The following is a 20,609-nucleotide window of genomic DNA, read 5'->3' as shown; positions in this document are numbered from 1 at the left end:
CACGTCCTGACCAAAATTAAAACACTAGCTCCATCTGCTGGTCAGGACGTGACAGTACCCCCCCCCTCAAGGTGCAGACCCCGGAATGGACCTAAAAAAGAAAAACAAGAAAATCTCCAATACCCCAACAAAAACCCAACAAACAATAACCCCTAAACCATAAGGGAGGGAAGGGAGGGTGGCTGCCGTCAACGACGGCACTGTGCTACACCCTCCCTCCCCAACCCACCTATCCTGGAGGTGGCTCAGGTGCAGGCCGTTCCAGGCTGTCGGGGCAGTCTGGCAAGTCGGGGCAGTCTGGCAACTCGGGACAGTCGGGGCAGTCTGGCAACTCGGGACAGTCGGGGCAGTCTGGCAACTCGGGACAGTCGGGGCAGTCTGGCCACGCCGGCAGTTCAGGGCAGTCTGGCCACGCCGGCAGTTCAGCGCAGTCTGGCCACTCCGGCAGTTCAGCGCAGTCTGGCCACTCCGGCAGTTCAGCGCAGTCTGGCCACTCCGGCAGTTCAGCGCAGTCTGGCCACTCCGGCAGTTCAGCGCAGTCTGGCCTCTCCGGCAGTTCAGCGCAGTCTGACCTCTCTGGCGACTGTTGACTGGCGGGCAGCTCTGACGACTGTTGACTGGCGGGCAGCTCTGACGACTGTTGACTGGCGGGCAGCTCTGACGACTGTTGACTGGCGGGCAGCTCTGACGACTGTTGACTGGCGGGCAACTCTGACGACGACTGTTGACTGGCGGGCAGCTCTGATGACGACTGTTGACTAGCGGGCAGCTCTGATGATGACTGTTGACTGGCGGGCAGCTCTGATGACGACTGTTGACTGGCGGGCAGCTCTGGCGACTGTTGACTGGCGGGCAGCTCTTGCCCCGTCAAACAGCCCTTGTGCCCCCTCCTAAAAAATTATTGGGGGTGCCTCTCGGTCTCCCTTACCCGTTGTGTCTCCCAGTCCTCGCCAGCCTTCTTCCGCTGCTTGGTCCTTTGTTGGTGGGGAATTCTGTCATACTTGTCGTCGGTAATGGAGGACCAAAGTGCAGCAGAGGATGTGTTCATCATTAGAATTTTAATTCAAATAAACAAGAGAACACTACAAAATGAACAAAAAAAACGACAGCAAACAGTCCTGTGAGGAAAATACTCAAACAGAAACAATTCCCCACAACCCCAAAGACAAACACACACACCTATATAGGACTTCCAATCAAAGGCAACTATACACACCTGCCTTCAATTGGAAGTCCCAATCATCAACCCAACATTTAACAAACACAAACATGCCACGTCCTGACCAAAATTAAAACACTAGCTCCATCTGCTGGTCAGGACGTGACAGCCAGCCAACATGGGACAAGTGCTGGGGAAAAAAACTGATCAAACAGTGAAATACCAACAAAGTCTGGCAGGATGTCATCCAGAATGTGGACATTAAAGACCACGTGCAAGGGGTCAAAGGTCACAATTGGGCAGAATGGGAAGTATCACCAATAACCAGAGATTGGATGCATTATTAGTATATTTTATATATTTACATTTATGCTTAAAGACCGGCACATACACAGAAAAGACCTGGTTCATTTTCACCCGTTAGAATGAATTCCTCCCCAAACTGTCAGATATAGTTTCAGTAGTTCATGAAGGTCTTTGGACAGGAAGGTTGTGGTTTAGCTAATGGCCCACTTTTCACCAAAATGGAGAAATGGCATGTTTTTTGTATAAAAGCAAAAAGTTAGTAAATGTTTTCTGATAGGGTTTACTACATCATAGGAGAACGGTCCTTAGTGCTGCTGCAGAAAACACACTTTCAACATTTCTGTATATTTCCATAACTGTAAAGGCAAAACAATGATTAGGGTAATGCATGCATGCTTGTCTGTCATCTAATATCAATTCAAACACAGGAATGGACTTATTATAGCATTATAGCATTATAACATTATAGCATTACAACATTACAGCATTATAACATTACAGCATTATGACATTATAGCATTATAGGATTATAACATTATAGCATTATAACATTATAGCATTATAGCATTACAGCATTACAGAATTATAGCATTATAGCATTATAGCATTACAGCATTATAAAAATCCTATTTCAATTCCTCTTGTGCCTCAAGGCCCCCCAATAACCCTCCTTTACCACAGAATTTTCAAATTCAAGAAATGTAATTTAAGGGACATGACACTCTGAAATATAATTTGGTGAAATGTTTTCATTACACTAGTTTTGAAATGTGAAGATAAGTTTTACATTTTAGATTGGAGGGTCACGTCCTTTCACCTCAATTAGATGGTTGATGTGAAAGAGCTGGCCGACGGCTATGAAGGAGTCTGGAGGAGGAACAATGAGACATGACAATGGCATGTGTATGTTAAAATGATCTTTATATGAATTTTGGCATGTTTAGTGTAAAATGTGATGCTATAACAAATAAACCTTACCAGTCACAACTGTGTCAATGAATTGTTGGAGGTTCCACATTGCAGATGACTTTTAAGGCGAGTCGAGAGTGATGTAGAGTAACCTTGACTTATAATTAACCACTTAATATTATTTGTAGCTCAGTAATTCAGTCACAATTCACCCTTCGATCACAGTCTTGATGCTCTGGAACACGGCAATCTATGATTTCAAGCACTTATAACGAGCACCTAGACTACAGACAGCTGTGTAGCACTGACAACACTTCAACTTGCACTAATGTGTGGTCAATTAGACATTAACGACCAGAAATGACTAGACACCTTGTAAATACTTGACTTAACCCTTGTGTAGTCTTAACAGTCTGTTTACTCCCATTGTCCCAAGGGTAAAAAATGACCCACCTTCACTAAACCCTGAAAATAAAGCAGCTTAATTGAATTTTAAAGTCCAAATCTATTTTGCATGAAGAAGCAACGTGTCATTCATCAAACACTTTGTGAATATCTGGGTTTTCCAGAAAGACTGCATTTAGTCAGTGGACACCACTCATTTTTATTACAACACACCTGTCATAATTGTTTTCTTTACTAAAGTAGAGGTTTATTATTGCTAAAGGTACTGCATAGGTATAAACATGTTTTATTCCCCAGAGAGATAGCACTCGTTCCCCATTCCTAACCAGGAGTTCCCATCAAATAGAAGGAATGAAGTGACACCTTGTGTAGAATGTCCTTTTAATAGAGTTGTGATAACATATTATGTCGTGGAGTAACAATACAATCCTTGTCTGCAAAAGCCAACTTTTACCTGGGGGCTTTGTAGACCCTTCAAAGGCGTTCCGATACCTGGTCCCCATGAAAAAACCCACATGTTATGACAGCTTATAGACAGTAGTAGGCAAATGAAGGGAAAAAGGTACAATAATAATATGTTAATAGAAAATGACTCAAGTAAAAGTGAAAGTCACCCAGTAAAATACTAAGTAAACGTCATTGCTAAAATATACTTAAGTATCAGTGGTAAAAGTATAAATGATTTGACCTTCCATATATTAAGCAAACCAGACAGCACGATTCTCTTGTCATTTTATTTAAGAAATAACCAGGGGAACACTCCAACAATCAGACATCATTTACAAATGAAGCATGTGTTTAGTGAGTCCTCCAGATCAGAGGCAGTAGGGATGACCAGGGATGTTCTCTGTTTAGTGAGTCCTCCAGATCAGAGGCAGTAGGGATGACCAGGGATGTTCTCTGTTTAGTGAGTCCTCCAGATCAGAGGCAGTAGGGATGACCAGGGATGTTCTCTGTTTAGTGAGTCCTCCAGATCAGAGGCAGTAGGGAGGACCAGGGATGTTGTCTTGATCAGTGTGTGAATTGGACCATTTTCCTGTCCGGCCCAGCATTCGAAATGAAACAAGTACGTTTGTGTGCCAGGGAAACTGTATGGAGTAAAAAATACATTATTTTATTTAGAAATGTAGTGAAGTAAAATTTTAAGTTGTAAAGAAACAGAAAGAGTAAAAGTACAGATACAAAATAACCAGATATATAAACGGAATGTAGTGGAGTAGTTTAAATACATTTTTGTTAAGTAATTTACACCACTGGACTTGAAAGGAACACCTCAATTACCTCGACGAACCGGTACCCCATGTATAGAGCCTCGCTATTTTGATTTTACTGCTGCTCTTTAAGTATTTGTTACTTTTATTTCTTATTTTTTACTTAACACAATATTTTTCTTAAAACTAAATTGTTGGTTAAGGGCTTGTTAGTCAGCATTTCACTGTAAGGTCTACACATGTAGCATTCACAACATGAAAACATGTAGTAACCTGGTGTGACATTATTGAAACTGTGCTGACACCTAGTGGACATCAAGAGGAACTACATCACACAAACTATAACCTTAAAACAGATGGGATGCTTTACATACGTTGCTCTGTTTTATTAGACACTAATATATATGTCCAATAAACAGACGTTCAAAAGTCGGAATGTAGAGTCGGAATGTAGAGTCGGAATGTAAAGCAAAAACGACTGGAAAGTTCCTCAAAAGCAGCTGTAGTGAATCAAGCATCTTTAGGTTACCTGGAATAGGTCAAAGCATATATTTTATATGTTCTAATTTATTTAATCTTAATTTAACTAGGCAAGTTGAACTAAACAACATCGACACAAGTTAGCTGATATATTTGGAAAACAGGATTAACACAGAGAGAACTTGGTAAAATACAATGTATGTTTCTGTAGTACGAGTAGGCTGGTGTATACAGTATCATCGGTAACAATTGTGTCCAAGCCACCTAGCTAATAAAATACTGGGGCTGGCAGTGATTAGTTACATTTCAACCATAGCGATTCCCTAATTGAGGCGCAACAGAGTTCACCTGGCGAATGCAGGAACCCCGGAAATAATAACTAAACCAACGAACGAGGAATGGTGGAGGCTACCAGAACGAAGAGAGACATTTTTCAGAATAAACGTGGTGGTTGAAAAACGTTATTACATTGTTCACTCTCTACCCGGTATCTCATTCTACAACTTTGTTTGCGTTGTTTGTTGGCAACCTGGCTATTCCTTTTGGAACGTTCCACAAATTATACCCCCCCTCATGTCACCCCCTATTTCACCCCCCGATCTGGTCTCAGTCCTCTGATAACACACTGTCATGTCACCACCTATTACACCCCCCATCTGGTCTCAGTCCTCTGATAACACACTGTCATGTCACCACCTATTACACCCCCCATCTGGTCTCAGTCCTCTGATAACACACTGTCATGTCACCACCTATTACACCCCCATCTGGTCTCAGTCCTCTGATAACACACTGTCATGTCACCACCTATTTCACCCCCCCCCATCTGGTCTCAGTCCTCTGATAACACACTGTCATGTCACCACCTATTACACCCCCCATCTGGTCTCAGTCCTCTGATAACACACTGTCATGTCACCACCTATTACACCCCCCATCTGGTCTCAGTCCTCTGATAACACACTGTCATGTCACCACCTATTTCACCCCCCATCTGGTCTCAGTCCTCTGATAACACACTGTCATGTCACCACCTATTTCACCCCCCCATCTGGTCTCAGTCCTCTGATAACACACTGTCATGTCACCACCTATTACACCCCCCCATCAGGTCTCAGTCCTCTGATAACACACTGTCATGTCACCACCTATTTCACCCCCATCTGGTCTCAGTCCTCTGATAACACACTGTCATGTCACCACCTATTTCACCCCCCCCCATCTGGTCTCAGTCCTCTGATAACACACTGTCATGTCACCACCTATTTCACCCCCATCTGGTCTCAGTCCTCTGATAACACACTGTCTTGTCACCACCTATTACACCCCCCATCTGGTCTCAGGCCTCTGATAACACACTGTCATGTCACCACCTATTACACCCCCCATCTGGTCTCAGTCCTCTGATAACACACTGTCATGTCACCACCTATTACACCCCCCATCTGGTCTCAGGCCTCTGATAACACACTGTCATGTCACCACCTATTACACCCCCCATCTGGTCTCAGTCCTCTGATAACACACTGTCATGTCACCACCTATTTCACCCCCCATCTGGTCTCAGTCCACCAGCTCATCATTTGAGGTGCGACATCAAATAACAGACGTGCAATGAGGACACACTCATACACTTGATACATTGTATTTCACTTCTGAAGTAGAAGTAGAACAGGGTCTGCAGAGCTAGCTGGCTACTGAAGTAGAACAGGGTCTGCAGAGCTAGCTGGCTACTGAAGTAGAACAGGGTCTGCAGAGCTAGCTGGCTACTGAAGTAGAACAGGGTCTGCAGAGCTAGCTGGCTACTGAAGTAGAACAGGGTCTGCAGAGCTAGCTGGCTACTGAAGTAGAACAGGGTCTGCAGAGCTAGCTGGCTACTGAAGTAGAACAGGGTCTGCAGAGCTAGCTGGCTACTGAAGTAGAACAGGGTCTGCAGAGCTAGCTGGCTACTGAAGTAGAACAGGGTCTGCAGAGCTAGCTGGCTACTGAAGTAGAACAGGGTCTGCAGAGCTAGCTGGCTACTGTAGTAGAACAGGGTCTGCAGAGCTACTGTGTCACTGGAAATTGTCATTTATTTGTTTATTTAACTAGACAAGTCAGTTAACTAGTTAACGTTAGCTACATAAACCTGCATCTGGATGATCTAAGATGATAGCAAGTTGAGAATAACACCATATAACTTCACATCGTATTGCTAACAACGTTATATCACTTCAGGATGTATCTTTGCTAGCCAGCTTACATTTTGTTTACTAGCTAACTTAGCTAGCTAGGTAGCTGAGCTTTCTGAAGCTAGCTAAGCGATGGTGTGAACAACCCACCTTCGGATGTTGTAGAAAGACAGCAGAAGCAAAGCCAGCATAACTACAAACCATAACGAGAAATGATATCCATTTGACAAGCAATGTTACGTTTGATGCTGGTTGTTACTAGCGATTTTAGTTTCAAACACACTTTCCTTCCTCTTCCGTCTAATGACGTTCTTCCTTTTCCGTCTAATGACGTTCCAAACAATCTTCTTCTTCTGAGGTTTAACGCCGGTTGGCATCCAATTTGTTGCATTACCGCCACCTACTAGCCTGGAGTACAACTCCCTTATACTTTACTTGAAAAAGAAACAAATGTACTGAATAAATACCCTACCATCTAACACTATACTCACTAATTTCAAAATTATATAGAATAAAATTAACACCCCCCTACTCCACTAATTAAATGTATTTATTCCTACCATTCCTGCCATCACCCTGAAAGGATGGGACATCACCACTTAACACACCCTGTTACTCTTTCTATTGTCAAGTCTCCCACACACCCAAATACCTCTCTGCAGCTGCCACCACAACCTCTATTTCCTGAGACTTAAGATCCATTCCTGCTGTACAGTTGATAACCATTGCTATAAATGCAAAAAATCCAATCTTACTTAAACGTATTTCACATTTTGCCCTATCCCTCTGTACTGGTATATCTCCACTACTCTCACCACTCCTCCCCCTTGACCCATCTTCCTCTACTTTCTTCACTGCCTCAGCATATGACAACTTCTGCGCTACTATAACCCTGGAATCCTCAACCTGCCTCTCTCTCACGGGACATTTCTGATCCCCAGCTCCATGGGCACCCCTGCAATTAACACATTCCACTACTTTCCCCAAGGCTACACATTCCTTTGTCTCGTGCCCTTCTGCACATTTCTCACACCTTGGACCCTCCCTCCTACACACTGTTGCCACCTGCCCATCAGCTGTACACCTGTAACATCGTAATGTATTCGGAACATACGCTCATACAGGATAACTTATATATCCTGACTTCACCTTGTCAGGCAGAGACTCAACTTCAAAACTCAAAATAACAGACAATGACTCTTCTGTTTCCCCACTCTCTCCACCCTGTCTGCGTCGCATCAAACGACGACCATCACAATACACCGGGACTCTTTCCCCTCAGCTGGTCAACTTTTCTATTTACTGCTACACCAGACCCAACTCTTACTACCTCAGTGTCTGATAACTTTACTACACCTACCACCACCGATACTTCACCCTCATTCCCTTCCATTTCTCCTCCTGTCTTCAGCTCCCTCTGCTTACACTTCCTACCATTCTTCTTTAACAAACCATCTCCCTTTTTCTCACCATGTATATACGACTCCAGCTCCCCCTCTTTTTCCCTCCCTCTCTTAGACCTCTTCTCCCTCTCTTTTCCCTCCTTTCCTTCTCCGTTTTCCACGTTCACGTCTCCTTATGTTAATACTGCTGCTCCATCCCTGACATCCATCTTGGACTTGCTTTCTCTAGGGACTCCATTTTCCCCTTCCAGAGTTCTGCTCATGCCACCAAATTGACGGTTTGAAACCCCAAAATGTAAAATCCATGAGGAATAGGTAAACTAACTTAATCCATCCTAATAAAAATAGTACACTGCCAAAACTCCCACTTCTTCCTTCTTGTAGTTCCCCATATCTCCCTTTTCAGGCTCTAGGACCTGAGAGGGTGGTCCGGCTCTAGGACCTGACAGGGTGGTACTGCTCTAGGGCTTGAGAGGGTGGTACAGCTCTAGGACCTGAGAGGGTGGTACAGCTCTAGGACCTGAGAGGGTTGTCCGGCTCTAGGGCTTGAGAGGGTGGTACGGCTCTGGGACCTGAGAGGGTGGTACGGCTCTGGGACCTGAGAGGGTGGTACGGCTCTAGGACCTGAGAGGGTGGTACGGCTCTGGGACCTGAGAGGGTGGTACAGCTCTAGGGCCTGAGAGGGTGGTACGGCTTGTGCAAATATTCCATGTAACTCCATGGGCTCTTCTGATGCACCATTCAACCCCTCTACCCTTTTCCCAGCTGCTGAAATGCTCTGGACAGCCCTGGCTTTGGCCACCTCATTCTGTTTCCCCCTTGTGGGGCGTTAGGAAGATGTGGCTTCATGGTTCCCACCACAATTACAACATGTCACATGTTCATCACTTTTATAACACATAATATGGTCTTTTCCACAACTTGGACATCTCGGCTTCTCCCTTCTGCAAACACTTGTTACATGACCAAAAGCTATACAGTGATCCCACTGCATTGGTCTTGGGATAAATGCTGTGCCTCTGTAGTTAATATACCCCAACTGCACTGGAGAGACTCCATATCAAAAAACAAAAGAACAGATAAACTCTTCACTTTTTCCTCATTCACCATGCGATTCATCCGACGTGCATCAATCACTCCAGGAATATTTTTAATCTCTTCAACATCGACTTCCCACTAGACTCCAGATATTACCCCCTTGAGAGGTTCCCTTTTCCTAAGAAACACGACACTTCAAACGTATCAAACTGGTGAGACGCAACACACATTTCTTCTGTTCCTCAGAAGCACAAAACATTTAAATGAGACAGCCTCCAGTGATCCTCACTCTACCCAGAACTCTCTCCACCAGTTTGAATACCTCAAATGGATTCCTCCAGGTTGGTAATTGGTTCAGCTGCTCCTCATTTAAAACCGTACTCCTACAAGATACAAAGTAACATTCTCTTCTCTGTCTTCTCTACTTTGCTCCTTTTTCCTTTGTTTTGGACTCCACTTCTCCTTGATTCTACCACCATTAGATTCAGAACTCATCATCCGCTTCCGCCATCTTTTTCACCTGCGTGAATCTTCCCTCTTCTCCAGCCCAGACGGAGACAAATGTTTTGACCTACAACGCAACAATGATATGTGCATTCCGCCACCTACTGTACAGCTGGGTAATAAGGATTTAAAAATTAATCCATACAAACTATCAGTAACGAAATGTTAAATCATCTTTTCTGTTTTAATCAGGTACCTACACAGGCTCAGAAGGATCATGTGATGGAGGGACAGTCCTTGCAGTACTTCTGCCATTAAGTTTTGGAGGCCCAAAAACGTCTCGGCTTCAGATATAATGATGTCCAGATTCTCTGAGTTCTTGGACACTTGTCATGTGCAATTAATCACTGTGGATATAAATACTACAAACTCCACCATCACAATAAGTGTATCCAGATCACTTGATTGAAGTATAGCAACTAGTTGTGGTTCATTGTAACAAAACAAAACGGATGGCATTGTGATAGACTACATGCAGTTTGCTGAGTAGAGTGTTGGAGGCTATTTTGTAGACATATCTGAAATCAAGGATCGGTAGGATAGTCTGATATGGACATTAACTTTGTGTCAAATGTCCTAAAACACATAGGAGCACAAATGTGAATCGTGAAATAAACATGACAACAGTGGCGACCCGTCATTCTGGGCAGGTGGGTTGAACACTACCTGTTTACCTATATACACACACTACAATTCATAAGTTTTAGAAAATGTACTCATTCAAGGGGTTTTCTTTATTTTTACTAATTTCTACATTGTAGAATAAAAGTGAAGACATCAAAACTATGAAATAACACATATGGAATCATGTGGTAACCAAAAAAGTGTTAAACAAATCGAAACATGTTATATTTGAGATTGTTCAAATAGCCACCCTTTACCTTGATGACAGCTTTGCACACTTTTGGCATTCTCTAATCTAGCTTCATGAAGTAGTCACCTGGAATGCATTTCAATTAACAGGTAAGCCTTGTTAAAAGTTAAAGTGGAATTTCTTACTTTCTTAATGTGTTTGAGCCAATCAGTTGTGTTGTGAACCTGGAATGGATCATTTAGAAGATACTCAAGGCCCTGGGGGCTGTAGGGGAAACCTGGAATGGATCATTTAGAAGATACTCAAGGCCCTGGGGGCTGTAGGGGAAACCTGGAATGGAGTATTTAGAAGATACTCAAGGCCCTGGGGGCTGTAGGGAAAACCTGGAATGGAGCATTTAGAAGATACTCAAGGCCCTGGGGGCTGTAGGGGAAACCTGGAATGGAGTATTTAGAAGATACTCAAGGCCCTGGGGGCTGTAGGGGAAACCTGGAATGGATCATGTAGAAGATACTCAAGGCCCTGGGGGCTATAGGGGAAACTGGCAACATGATTGAGGAAAATCATTTATTTCATTCTATATGCTACAAAGACAAAAGCAATATCTTACCAGGAAGATTAACAGTAAAATTATGGTTTTGCACAAAACCAGAATAAAACAAAAGGACCACATTAGTTTCATGTTTAAATCAAATAATGATGAACAACTATAGAGACCAAAATGGGAAAATAAAGTAAATAATGATAGTAATTGAATTCTCCTCTCCTGTATGTTTTCTATTTCTGTAACATATAACGGTTTAACATTATACTGAACCTGTAACAATAATGCCTGAACCACAACACCTATCAGTTTATCTGTATAGACATGAAAAGTGAAGGCATTTACAATGTATCAACCATAATGCTATACAGTATATGACCAGTATATGACTGATGTTAAAGGACAGCTGCTGAATGAATAATACATTATATTAAAACACATTCCAATCAGAATAATACATGTATCAGTTAATAGATCACATTTGATCAAATGCCACTATTGTTCCAGCAGGTGGAGCTACAATGTAACAACATACAGCATTGTGACTCACAGTTCTATATTAGAATTCCATGAGTTCCATTCTGATGGTTGTTATGGTGATCAGGTGATCTCAGCCTCACTCTTCTTCAACATGATCACCTGTTCAACACAGAAGTAGTTCATCAGTGTGGCCATGTATTTACTTATCCAATACAGAACCACTTTCAAATGTAAATCATATCAGATGATTTACTAGTCAATACTGTGCTACTTAGAATCCTATCAAATTACTTCCAATGGGTTCATGCTTATGTCCAGTTCTCCCTTATCAATACCTGGGATATTTACTCCTTGTCAATACCCAGGCTATTTACTTCTAATTGCAGCTAGCCTCGTGGTTAGAGTGTTGGACTCATAATCACAAGGTTGCAAGATTGATTCCCTGAGCTGGGAATAATCTGTCGTTCTGCCCCTGAACAAGGCAGTTAACCCACTGTTCCTAGGCTGTCATTGAAAATAAGGATTTGTTCTTAACTGACTTGTTAAATAAAGGTTAAAAAAAAGAATTCATATCAGTGACATATGTTGTGGTAGTTCTAATCCTCCGGTCTGACGGAGCCTGCATTCCATAGAATGGGTTGGTGTTTGTGTACTTGGGTGAACCAGCCTCATTATTGCAGAGCACTCTATTCACTATTCATGTATTCACCTGTGTGTGTATTGTGACCTGCTTCCTTATTAAACCTCTTAAGGATCGGACCCTTTTTTAAATGTTATCCTAAACATACCTAAATCAAACTGCCTATAACTCAGGCCCTGAAGCAAGGATATGCATATTCTTGGTACCATTTGAAAGGAAACACTTTGAAGTTTGTGGAAATGTGAAAGGAGTGTAGGAGAATACAACACAATAGATCTGGTAAAAGATAATACAATGAAAAAAACAACCGTTCTTTTGTATTTTTTGTACCATCATCTTTGAAATGCAAGAGAACGGCCATAATGTATTATTCCATACGTTTTGAATAAAGTAATATGCTGATTGGTGATTGACCTCTCCCATTATTTGGGGGGATTTCCACGACAATACCCAGAATATTTACTCCTAAATGAATTAATTCATATCAGTTACATTACATATTGTGGTAGTTGACTCTAATCCATCCTACTATCTACTACTACTAAGAGGTAACATAATATAGTACACACTGTGTTCAGAATACCATATTGTTCCACTGCAGATGTTGTGATGTGAGGTAGAAACTCACCTAATTGGTCTTGGTGGGTCTTCCTGGGTACCCTGGTTTCACCTAAACAGACAGTTACCAACACTTTAAACATGGTTCAATCAGAGATACAGTTATCAACACTTTATAACATGGTTCAATCAGAGCAACAGTTATCAACACTTTATAACATGGTTCAATCAGAGATACAGTTATCAACACTGTAAACATGGTTCAATCAGAGATACAGTTATCAACACTTTAAGACATGGTTCAATCAGAGATACAGTTATCAACACTTTACAACATGGTTCAATCAGAGCTACAGTTATCAACACTTTACAACATGGTTCAATCAGAGATACAGTTATCAACACTTTACAACATGATTCAATCAGAGATACAGTTATCAACACTTTACAACATGGTTCAATCAGAGCTACAGTTATCAACACTTTACAACATGGTTCAATCAGAGCTACAGTTATCAACACTTTACAACATGGTTCAGTCAGAGATACAGTTATCAACACTTTACAACATGGTTCAATCAGAGATACAGTTATCAACACTTTAAGACATGGTTCAATCAGAGCTACAGTTATCAACACTTTACAACATGGTTCAATCAGAGCTACAGTTATCAACACTTTACAACATGGTTCAGTCATAGATACAGTTATCAACACTTTACAACATGGTTCAATCAGAGATACAGTTATCAACACTTTACAACATGGTTCAATCAGAGCTAGTTATCAATTAATTCTAATTTATTTTTGTTTTTATTAACCCCTCTTCAGAGGACAAATATCTTCATTTTTTTACAGCTTTTGTGCTACATATACATACATTTTACATATACATTTTACATACATGGTCCTTTTCTATAAAGCAGTCACATAACAATAATACATTACCAAACATCAGTTCTTTAATCCCAACCCTCAGCCACTCTCAGCCCATCCCACCTATCACCATAGACTTCGTTTGGTTTCCATGTGCCATATATAGATATATATATAGTGGGGGGGGAAAGTATTTGATCCCCTGCTGATTTTGTACATTTGACCACTTACAAAGAAATGATCAGTCTATAATTTTAATAGTAGGTTTATGTGAACAGTGAGAGACAGAATAACAACAAAATAATCCAGAAAGACGCATGTCAAAAATGTTATAAAATGATTTGCATTTTAATGAGGGAAATAAGTATTTGACCCCCTCTGCAAAACATGACTTAGTAGTTGGTGGCAAAACCCCTGTTGGCAATCACAGAGGTCAGACATTTCTTGTAGTTGGCCACCAGGTTTGCACACACCTCAGGAGGGATTTTGTCCCACTCCTCTTTGCAGATCTTCTCCAAGTCAATAAGGTTTCGAGGCTGACGTTTGGCAACTCGAACCTTCAGCTCCCTCCACAGATTTTCTATGGTATTAAGGTCTGGAGACTGGCTAGGCCACACCAGGACCTTAATGTGCTTCTTCTTGAGCCACTCCTTTGTTGCCTTGGCCGTGTGTTTTGGGTCATTGTAATGCTGGAATACCCATCCACGACCGATTTTCAATGCCCTGGCTGAGGGAAGGAGGTTCTCACCCAAGATTTGATGGTACATGTCCCCGTCCATCGTCCCTTTGATGCGGTGAAGTTGTCCTGTCCCCTTAGCAGAAAAACACCCCCAAAGCAAAATGTTTCCACCTCCATGTTTAACGGTGGAGATGGTGTTCTTGGGGTCATATGCAGCACTCCTCCTCCTTCAAACACAGCGAGTTGAGTTGATGTCAAAGAGCTCCATTTTGGTCTCATCTGACCACAACACTTTCACCAGTTGTCCTCTGAGTCATTCAGATGTTCATTGGCAAACTTCAGACGGGCACGTATATGTATTCTTGAGCAGGGGGACCTTGCGGGCTGCAGAATTTCAGTCCTTCACGGCGTAGTGTGTTACTAATTGTTTTCTTGGTGACTATGGTCCCAGCTGCCTTGAGATCATTGACAAGATCCTCCCGTGTAGTTCTGGGCTGATTCCTCACCGTTCTCATGATCATTGCAACTCCACGAGGGGAGATCTTGCATGGAGCCCCAGGCCGAGGGAGATTGACAGTTCTTTTGTGTTTCTTCCATTTGCAAATAATCACACCAAATGTTGTCACCTTCTCACCAAGCTGCTTGGCGATGGTCTTGTAGCCCATTCCAGCCTTGTGTAGGTCTACAATCTTGTCCCTGACATCCTTGGAGAGCTCTTTGGTCTTGGCCATGGTGGAGATTTTGGAATCTGATTGATTGATTGCTTCTGTGGACAGGTGTCTTTTTTTACAGGTAACAAGCTGTGGTTAGGAGCACTCCCTTTAAGAGTGTGGTCCTAATCTCAGCTCGTTACCTGTATAAAAGACACCTGGGAGCCAGAAATCTTTTTGATTGAGAGGGGGTCAAATACTTTTTTCACTCATTAAAATGCAAATCAATTTATAACATTTCTGACATGCATTTTTCTGGATATTTGTGTTGTTATTCTGTCTCTCACTGTTCAAATTAACCTACCATTACAATTATAGACTGATCCTTTCTTTGTCAGTGGGCAAACATACAAAATCAGCAGGGGATCAAATACTTTTTTCCCCCACTGTATATATACATATATTTTTCAATTGTGCTGTGATGTTTTGCAAAGTGTTTTAACCTTTCTAATCGTATATTGTCTACGGATTGTAAGCTAAAGATGAAAACCTTTCCTACGAGTATTATAATATTATTGATTGATTGACTGGCTTTCCAAATCTCCCAACACTGCTATTTGTAATTTTAAGTGCAAGTTGTGATTTTTTTTTACCATTCCTGAATCTGTGACCAGAAACAAGCTACATAGGGGCAATACCAGAATATATTATCTATTATATATATCAAGTGTAGTTGTTTGTACCAGTTCATAAACCATGTGCCATGGAATCGGTACATTAAACATCTCCTCCCATTTATTCTCCTGTATGGTGTAGCTGTCTACATTTTTGTCCTCAGGTGAAACTGGTATATCTTTCTATTTATGCCAGTTCCTTTCAGCCAATTTGTATCTTTAATATATGGCAGGCAAACAAGTTCCCTACCGTCTCCCTTTTCCTCCTGCCTCCTCCAGTTTTGTGGTAGTGCTGCAATCAGTTGGTTGTACATTTGGATTGAGCAGATATTCCCATATATGTTCAATAACTGCATATTTGACATAGCTCTTAATATCATTAATAAATACAATATTTTTTTCTTCATTTTTTCCATAAAGACATTTTTTTATTCATCAATATATTTGAGTTTAACCATAACATTTGTTGTAATATTTGTTCTATCTTTTCTGGAGGATAAAACTGAAATTGTAACCAGCTTTGTTTAGCTTGTTTAAGAAAGGGCGATACTTTAAGCAAAATGTAATTTTCAATTAGTCAGAAATGAGACGTTGTAATCTGTATGAACTCATATTCATTATATAAATAGGCACGTTTAATTTTGTCTGGCTTAGCATTCCAAATACAATGAAATATTTTTTCACTCATATGATTTAAAAAACGAGTCATCTGGAGTAGGCAGCGCCATTAGTCAGTCAACTGTGATTGGACCATTAGTAAGTCAGCCAACTGTGATTGGACCATTAGTCAGTCAGTCAACTGTGATAGGACCATTAGTCAGTCAGTCAACTGTGATAGGACCATTAGTCAGTCAGTCAACTGTGATAGGACCATTAGTCAGTCAGTCAACTGTGATAGGACCATTAGTCAGTCAGTCAACTGTGATAGGACCATTAGTCAGTCAGTCAACTGTGATAGGACCATTAGTCAGTCAGTCAACTGTGATAGGACCATTAGTCAGTCAGTCAACTGTGATTGGACCATTAGTAAGTCAGCCAACTGTGATTGGACCATTAGTCAGTCAGTCAACTGTGATTGGACCATTAGTCAGTCAGTCAACTGTGATAGGACCATTAGTCAGTCAGTCAACTGTGATAGGACCATTAGTCAGTCAGTCAACTGTGATAGGACCATTAGTCAGTCAGTCCACTGTGATAGGACCATTAGTAAGTCAGTCAACTGTGATAGGACCATTAGTCAGTCAGTCAACTGTGATAGGACCATTAGTCAGTCAGTCCACTGTGATAGGACCATTAGTAAGTCAACTGTGATAGGACCATTAGTAAGTCAGTCAACTGTGATAGGACCATTAGTCAGTCAGTCAACTGTGATAGGACCATTAGTCAGTCAGTCAACTGTGATAAGACCATTAGTCAGTCAGTCAACTGTGATAGGACCATTAGTCAGTCAGTCAACTGTGATAGGACCATTAGTCAGTCAGTCAACTGTGATAAGACCATTAGTCAGTCAGTCAACTGTGATAGGACCATTAGTCAGTCAGTCAACTGTGATTGGACCATTAGTCAGTCAGTCAACTGTGATAGGACCATTAGTCAGTCAGTCAACTGTGATAGGACCATTAGTCAGTCAGTCAACTGTGATAGGACCATTAGTCAGTTAGTCCACTGTGATAGGACCATTAGTAAGTCAACTGTGATAGGACCATTAGTAAGTCAGTCAACTGTGATAGGACCATTAGTCAGTCAGTCAACTGTGATAGGACCATTAATAAGTTAGCTGTGATAGGACAAGTATTTACCTCTCCATGGTTGCAGACTCTTATCTATTCTTGCTAACTATCGATTTAAATAAATTGTGGTCAGTTCATTTATATTTTTTGAGATGTGAATACCAAGTATGTTTACTCCACCATCCGCCCATTTTATTGGTAAACTACAAGGTAGTGGAAACACTGTATTATTAATGATCCAATACATAATACATGCCATAATTAGGTTTTAGTCCAGAGAGGCTAGAAAAGTGACCAAGATCTTCAATGGGACTGTGCAGGGATCCAGATTGAGGACTAGAGTCATCAACATACATTGAGACTGTGCAGGGATCCAGATTGTGGACTAGAGTCATCAACATACATGGAGACTGTGCAGGGATCCAGATTGAGGACTAGAGTCATCAACATACATGGAGAATGTGCAGGGATCCAGATTGAGGACTAGAGTCATCAACATACATTGAGACTTTAGTTTTTTCTCCTGGATTTCTAACCCCTTGATGTTCTTGTTGGATCTAATTTTAATAGCTAGCATTTCAATGGCCATAATAATATAATTCTGATTTACAAATGAGGCGATCCTGTATAAACTCAGGTTCTCACCTTGAGCCCTGCTCCTGCAGTATTTCACCAGCAGTATGATGGTCACCAGCAGGTAGGGAGACCCCACCAGTAGACTACACAGCAGCCTGGGTAGAGACATGGACAACACTGGGACTGCTGGAGATGGAATGGGAGTTGGAACTGCAGTGGGAGAAAGAAAACAATTTAAAACACTGGAGATGGTGATGGGCAGAGACATGGGCAACACTGGAGATGGTGCTGGGCAGAGACATGGACAACACTGGAGAAGGAATGGGTAGAGACGGACAACACTGGGACTGCTGGAGATGGAATGGGTGTTGGAACTGCTGTTGGAGGAAGATAATAAACCCCAGTGCCTTCCGTTCTACTAGCTAACATGCAATCATTGGAAAATAAAATTGACGACCTACGAGGAAGATAAAACTACCACCGGGACATTAAAAACTGTAATATCTTACACTGCACTGAGTCGTGGCTGAATGATGACATTACCAACATAGAGCTGGATGGTTATACACTGTATCAGCAGGATAGAACAGCGGCGTCTCATAAGACAAGGGGGGGCGGACTATGTATATTTGTAAACAACAGCTGGTGCACGATATCTACGGAAGTCTCAAGGTTTTGCTCGCCTGAGGTAGAGTATCTCATGATAAGCTGTAGACCACACTATCTACCTAGAGAGTTTACATCTGTATTTTCCGTAGCTGTCTACATACCACCACAAATTAAAGCAGGAAGCACCAGTGACACGGTCAATAAAAAAGTGGTCAGATGAAGCAGATGCTAAACTACAGGACTGTTTTGCTAGCACAGACTGGAATATGTTCCGTGACTCTTCCGATGGCATTGAGGAGTACACCACATCAGTCACTGGCTTCATCAATAAGTGCATCAATGACATCGTCCCCACAGTGACCGTACGTACATACCCCAACCAGAACCCATGGATTACAGACAACATCGGCACTGTGGCTGGACTTGCAAAGTATTACAGACGACAAAGGGAAGCACTGCTGCGAGCTGTCCAGTGACTAGAGCCTACCAGACAAGCTAAATTCCTTCTACGCTCACTTCGAGGCAAATAGCACTGAAACACGCATGAGAGCACCAGCTGTTCCGGTACACTCTCCGTAGCTGATGTGATTAAGACCTTTAAACAGGTCAACATTCACAAGGCCGCAGGGCCAGACGGATTACCAGGACGTGTACTGCGAGCATGCGCTGACCAACTGGCAAGTGTCTTCACCGAAATTATCTACCTCTCCCTGTCCGAGTCTGTAATACCAACATGTTTTAAGCAGACCATCATAGTCCCTGTGCCCAAGATCACTAAGGTAACCTGCCTAAATGACTACAGACCCATAGCACTTACATCTGTAGCCATGAAGTGCTTTGAAAGGCTGGTAGCTCACATCAACACTATTATCCCAGAAACCCTAGACCCACTCCAATTTGCATACCGCCCTAACAGATCCACAGATGATGCAATCTCTATTGCACTCCACACTGCCCTTTCCCACCTGGACAAAAGGATCATCTATGTGAGAATGCTATTCATTGACTACAGCTCAGCATTCAACACCATAGTGCCCTCAAAGCTCATCAATAAGCCAAGGACCCTGGGTCTAAACACCTCCCTCTGCAACTGGATCCTGGACTTCCTAACGGGCCGCCCCCAGGTGGTAAGGGTAGGTAACAACACATCCGCCATGCTGATCCTCAACACAGGGGCCCCTCAGGGGAGCGTACTCGGTCTCCTCCTGTACTCCCTGTTCACTCATGACTGCACGGCCAGGCACGACTCCAAGATTAATTTTGCTGATGACACAAGTGGTAGGCCTGATCACCGACAACAACGAGACATCCTATAGCGAGGTCAGAGACCTGGCCGTGTGGTGCCAGGACAACAAACTGTCCCTCAACGTGATCAAGACAAAGGAGATGATTGTGGACTACAGGAAAAGAGGACCGAGCATGGCCCCATTCTCATCGAAGAGGCTGTAGTGGAGCAGGTTGAGAGCTTCAAGTTCCTTGGTGTCCACATCACTAACAAACTAACATGGTACAAGCACACCAAGACAGTCATGAAGAAGGGCACGACAAAACCTATTCCCCCTCAGGTGACTGAAAAGATTTGGCATGGGTCCTCAGATCCTCAAAAGGTTCTACAGCTGCACCATCGAGAGCATCCTGACTGGTTGCATCACTGCCTGGTACGGCAAATGCTCGGCATCTGACCGCAAGGCACTGCAGAGGGTAGTGCGCACGGCCCAGTACGTTACTGGGGCCAAGCTTCCTGCCATCCAGGACCTCTGTACCAGGCGGTTTCAGAGGAAGGCCCTAAAATTGTCAGACTCCACCCACCCAAGTCATAGACTGTTCTCTCTGCTACCGCACGGCAAGCGTTACCGGAATGCCAAGTGTAGGTCCAAGAGGCTTCTAAACAGGTTCTACCCCCAAGACATAAGATCCCTGAACATCTAATCAAATGGCTACCGAGACTATTTGCATTGCCCCCCCACCCCTCTTCTACGCTGCTGCTACTCTCTGTTATTATCTATGCACAGCCACTTTAATAACTCTACCTACATGTACATACTACCTCAATTACCTCGACTAACTGGTGCCCCCGCACATTGACTCTGTACCGGTACCCCCTGTACATAGTCTCCACATTGACTCTGTACCGGTAACCCCTGTATATTGTCTCCACATGGACTCTGTACCGGTACCCCCTGTATATAGTCT

At 42.6% G+C, this 20,609-nt stretch overlaps 2 protein-coding genes and 1 long non-coding RNA gene across 9 annotated transcripts in view; 1 reads left to right on the top strand and 2 right to left on the bottom strand.

The window, feature by feature from the left end:
- LOC106597706 (uncharacterized) overlaps positions 1-20,609 on the top strand; it is a 159,546-nt gene that overhangs the window by 32,904 nt on the left and 106,033 nt on the right. The window lies entirely within an intron of this gene.
- Positions 2,249-7,208, bottom strand: LOC123732556 (uncharacterized). 2 transcript variants are annotated; one of them, XR_006763223.1, is made up of 3 exons: positions 6,792-7,136; positions 2,444-3,867; positions 2,249-2,332 (listed from the first exon to the last, which is right to left on the bottom strand). It is a non-coding gene; the product is annotated as an uncharacterized lncRNA (long non-coding RNA). The 2 variants fall into 2 exon arrangements; XR_006763224.1 differs by lacking the exon at positions 2,249-2,332 and having other exon boundaries at positions 3,147-3,867; positions 6,792-7,208.
- LOC106583397 (butyrophilin-like protein 2) overlaps positions 10,954-20,609 on the bottom strand; it is a 99,488-nt gene continuing 89,832 nt past the window's right edge. Inside the window, exons 11-13 of the mRNA XM_045711789.1 lie at positions 17,877-18,017; positions 12,693-12,734; positions 10,954-11,583 (exon numbers count right to left, since the gene is read on the bottom strand). Coding sequence (XP_045567745.1) covers positions 11,561-11,583; positions 12,693-12,734; positions 17,877-18,017 — 206 coding nt within the window. The 3' untranslated portion in view covers positions 10,954-11,560. The remainder of the gene's footprint in view (positions 11,584-12,692; positions 12,735-17,876; positions 18,018-20,609) is intronic.

This window comes from Salmo salar, unplaced genomic scaffold (genome assembly GCF_905237065.1).
Source record: "Salmo salar unplaced genomic scaffold, Ssal_v3.1, whole genome shotgun sequence".
Taxonomy (NCBI): Eukaryota; Metazoa; Chordata; class Actinopteri; order Salmoniformes; family Salmonidae; genus Salmo; species Salmo salar.
The sequence above is the reverse complement of the archived record's forward strand: the minus strand, read 5'-3'. Positions and strand labels throughout refer to the sequence as shown.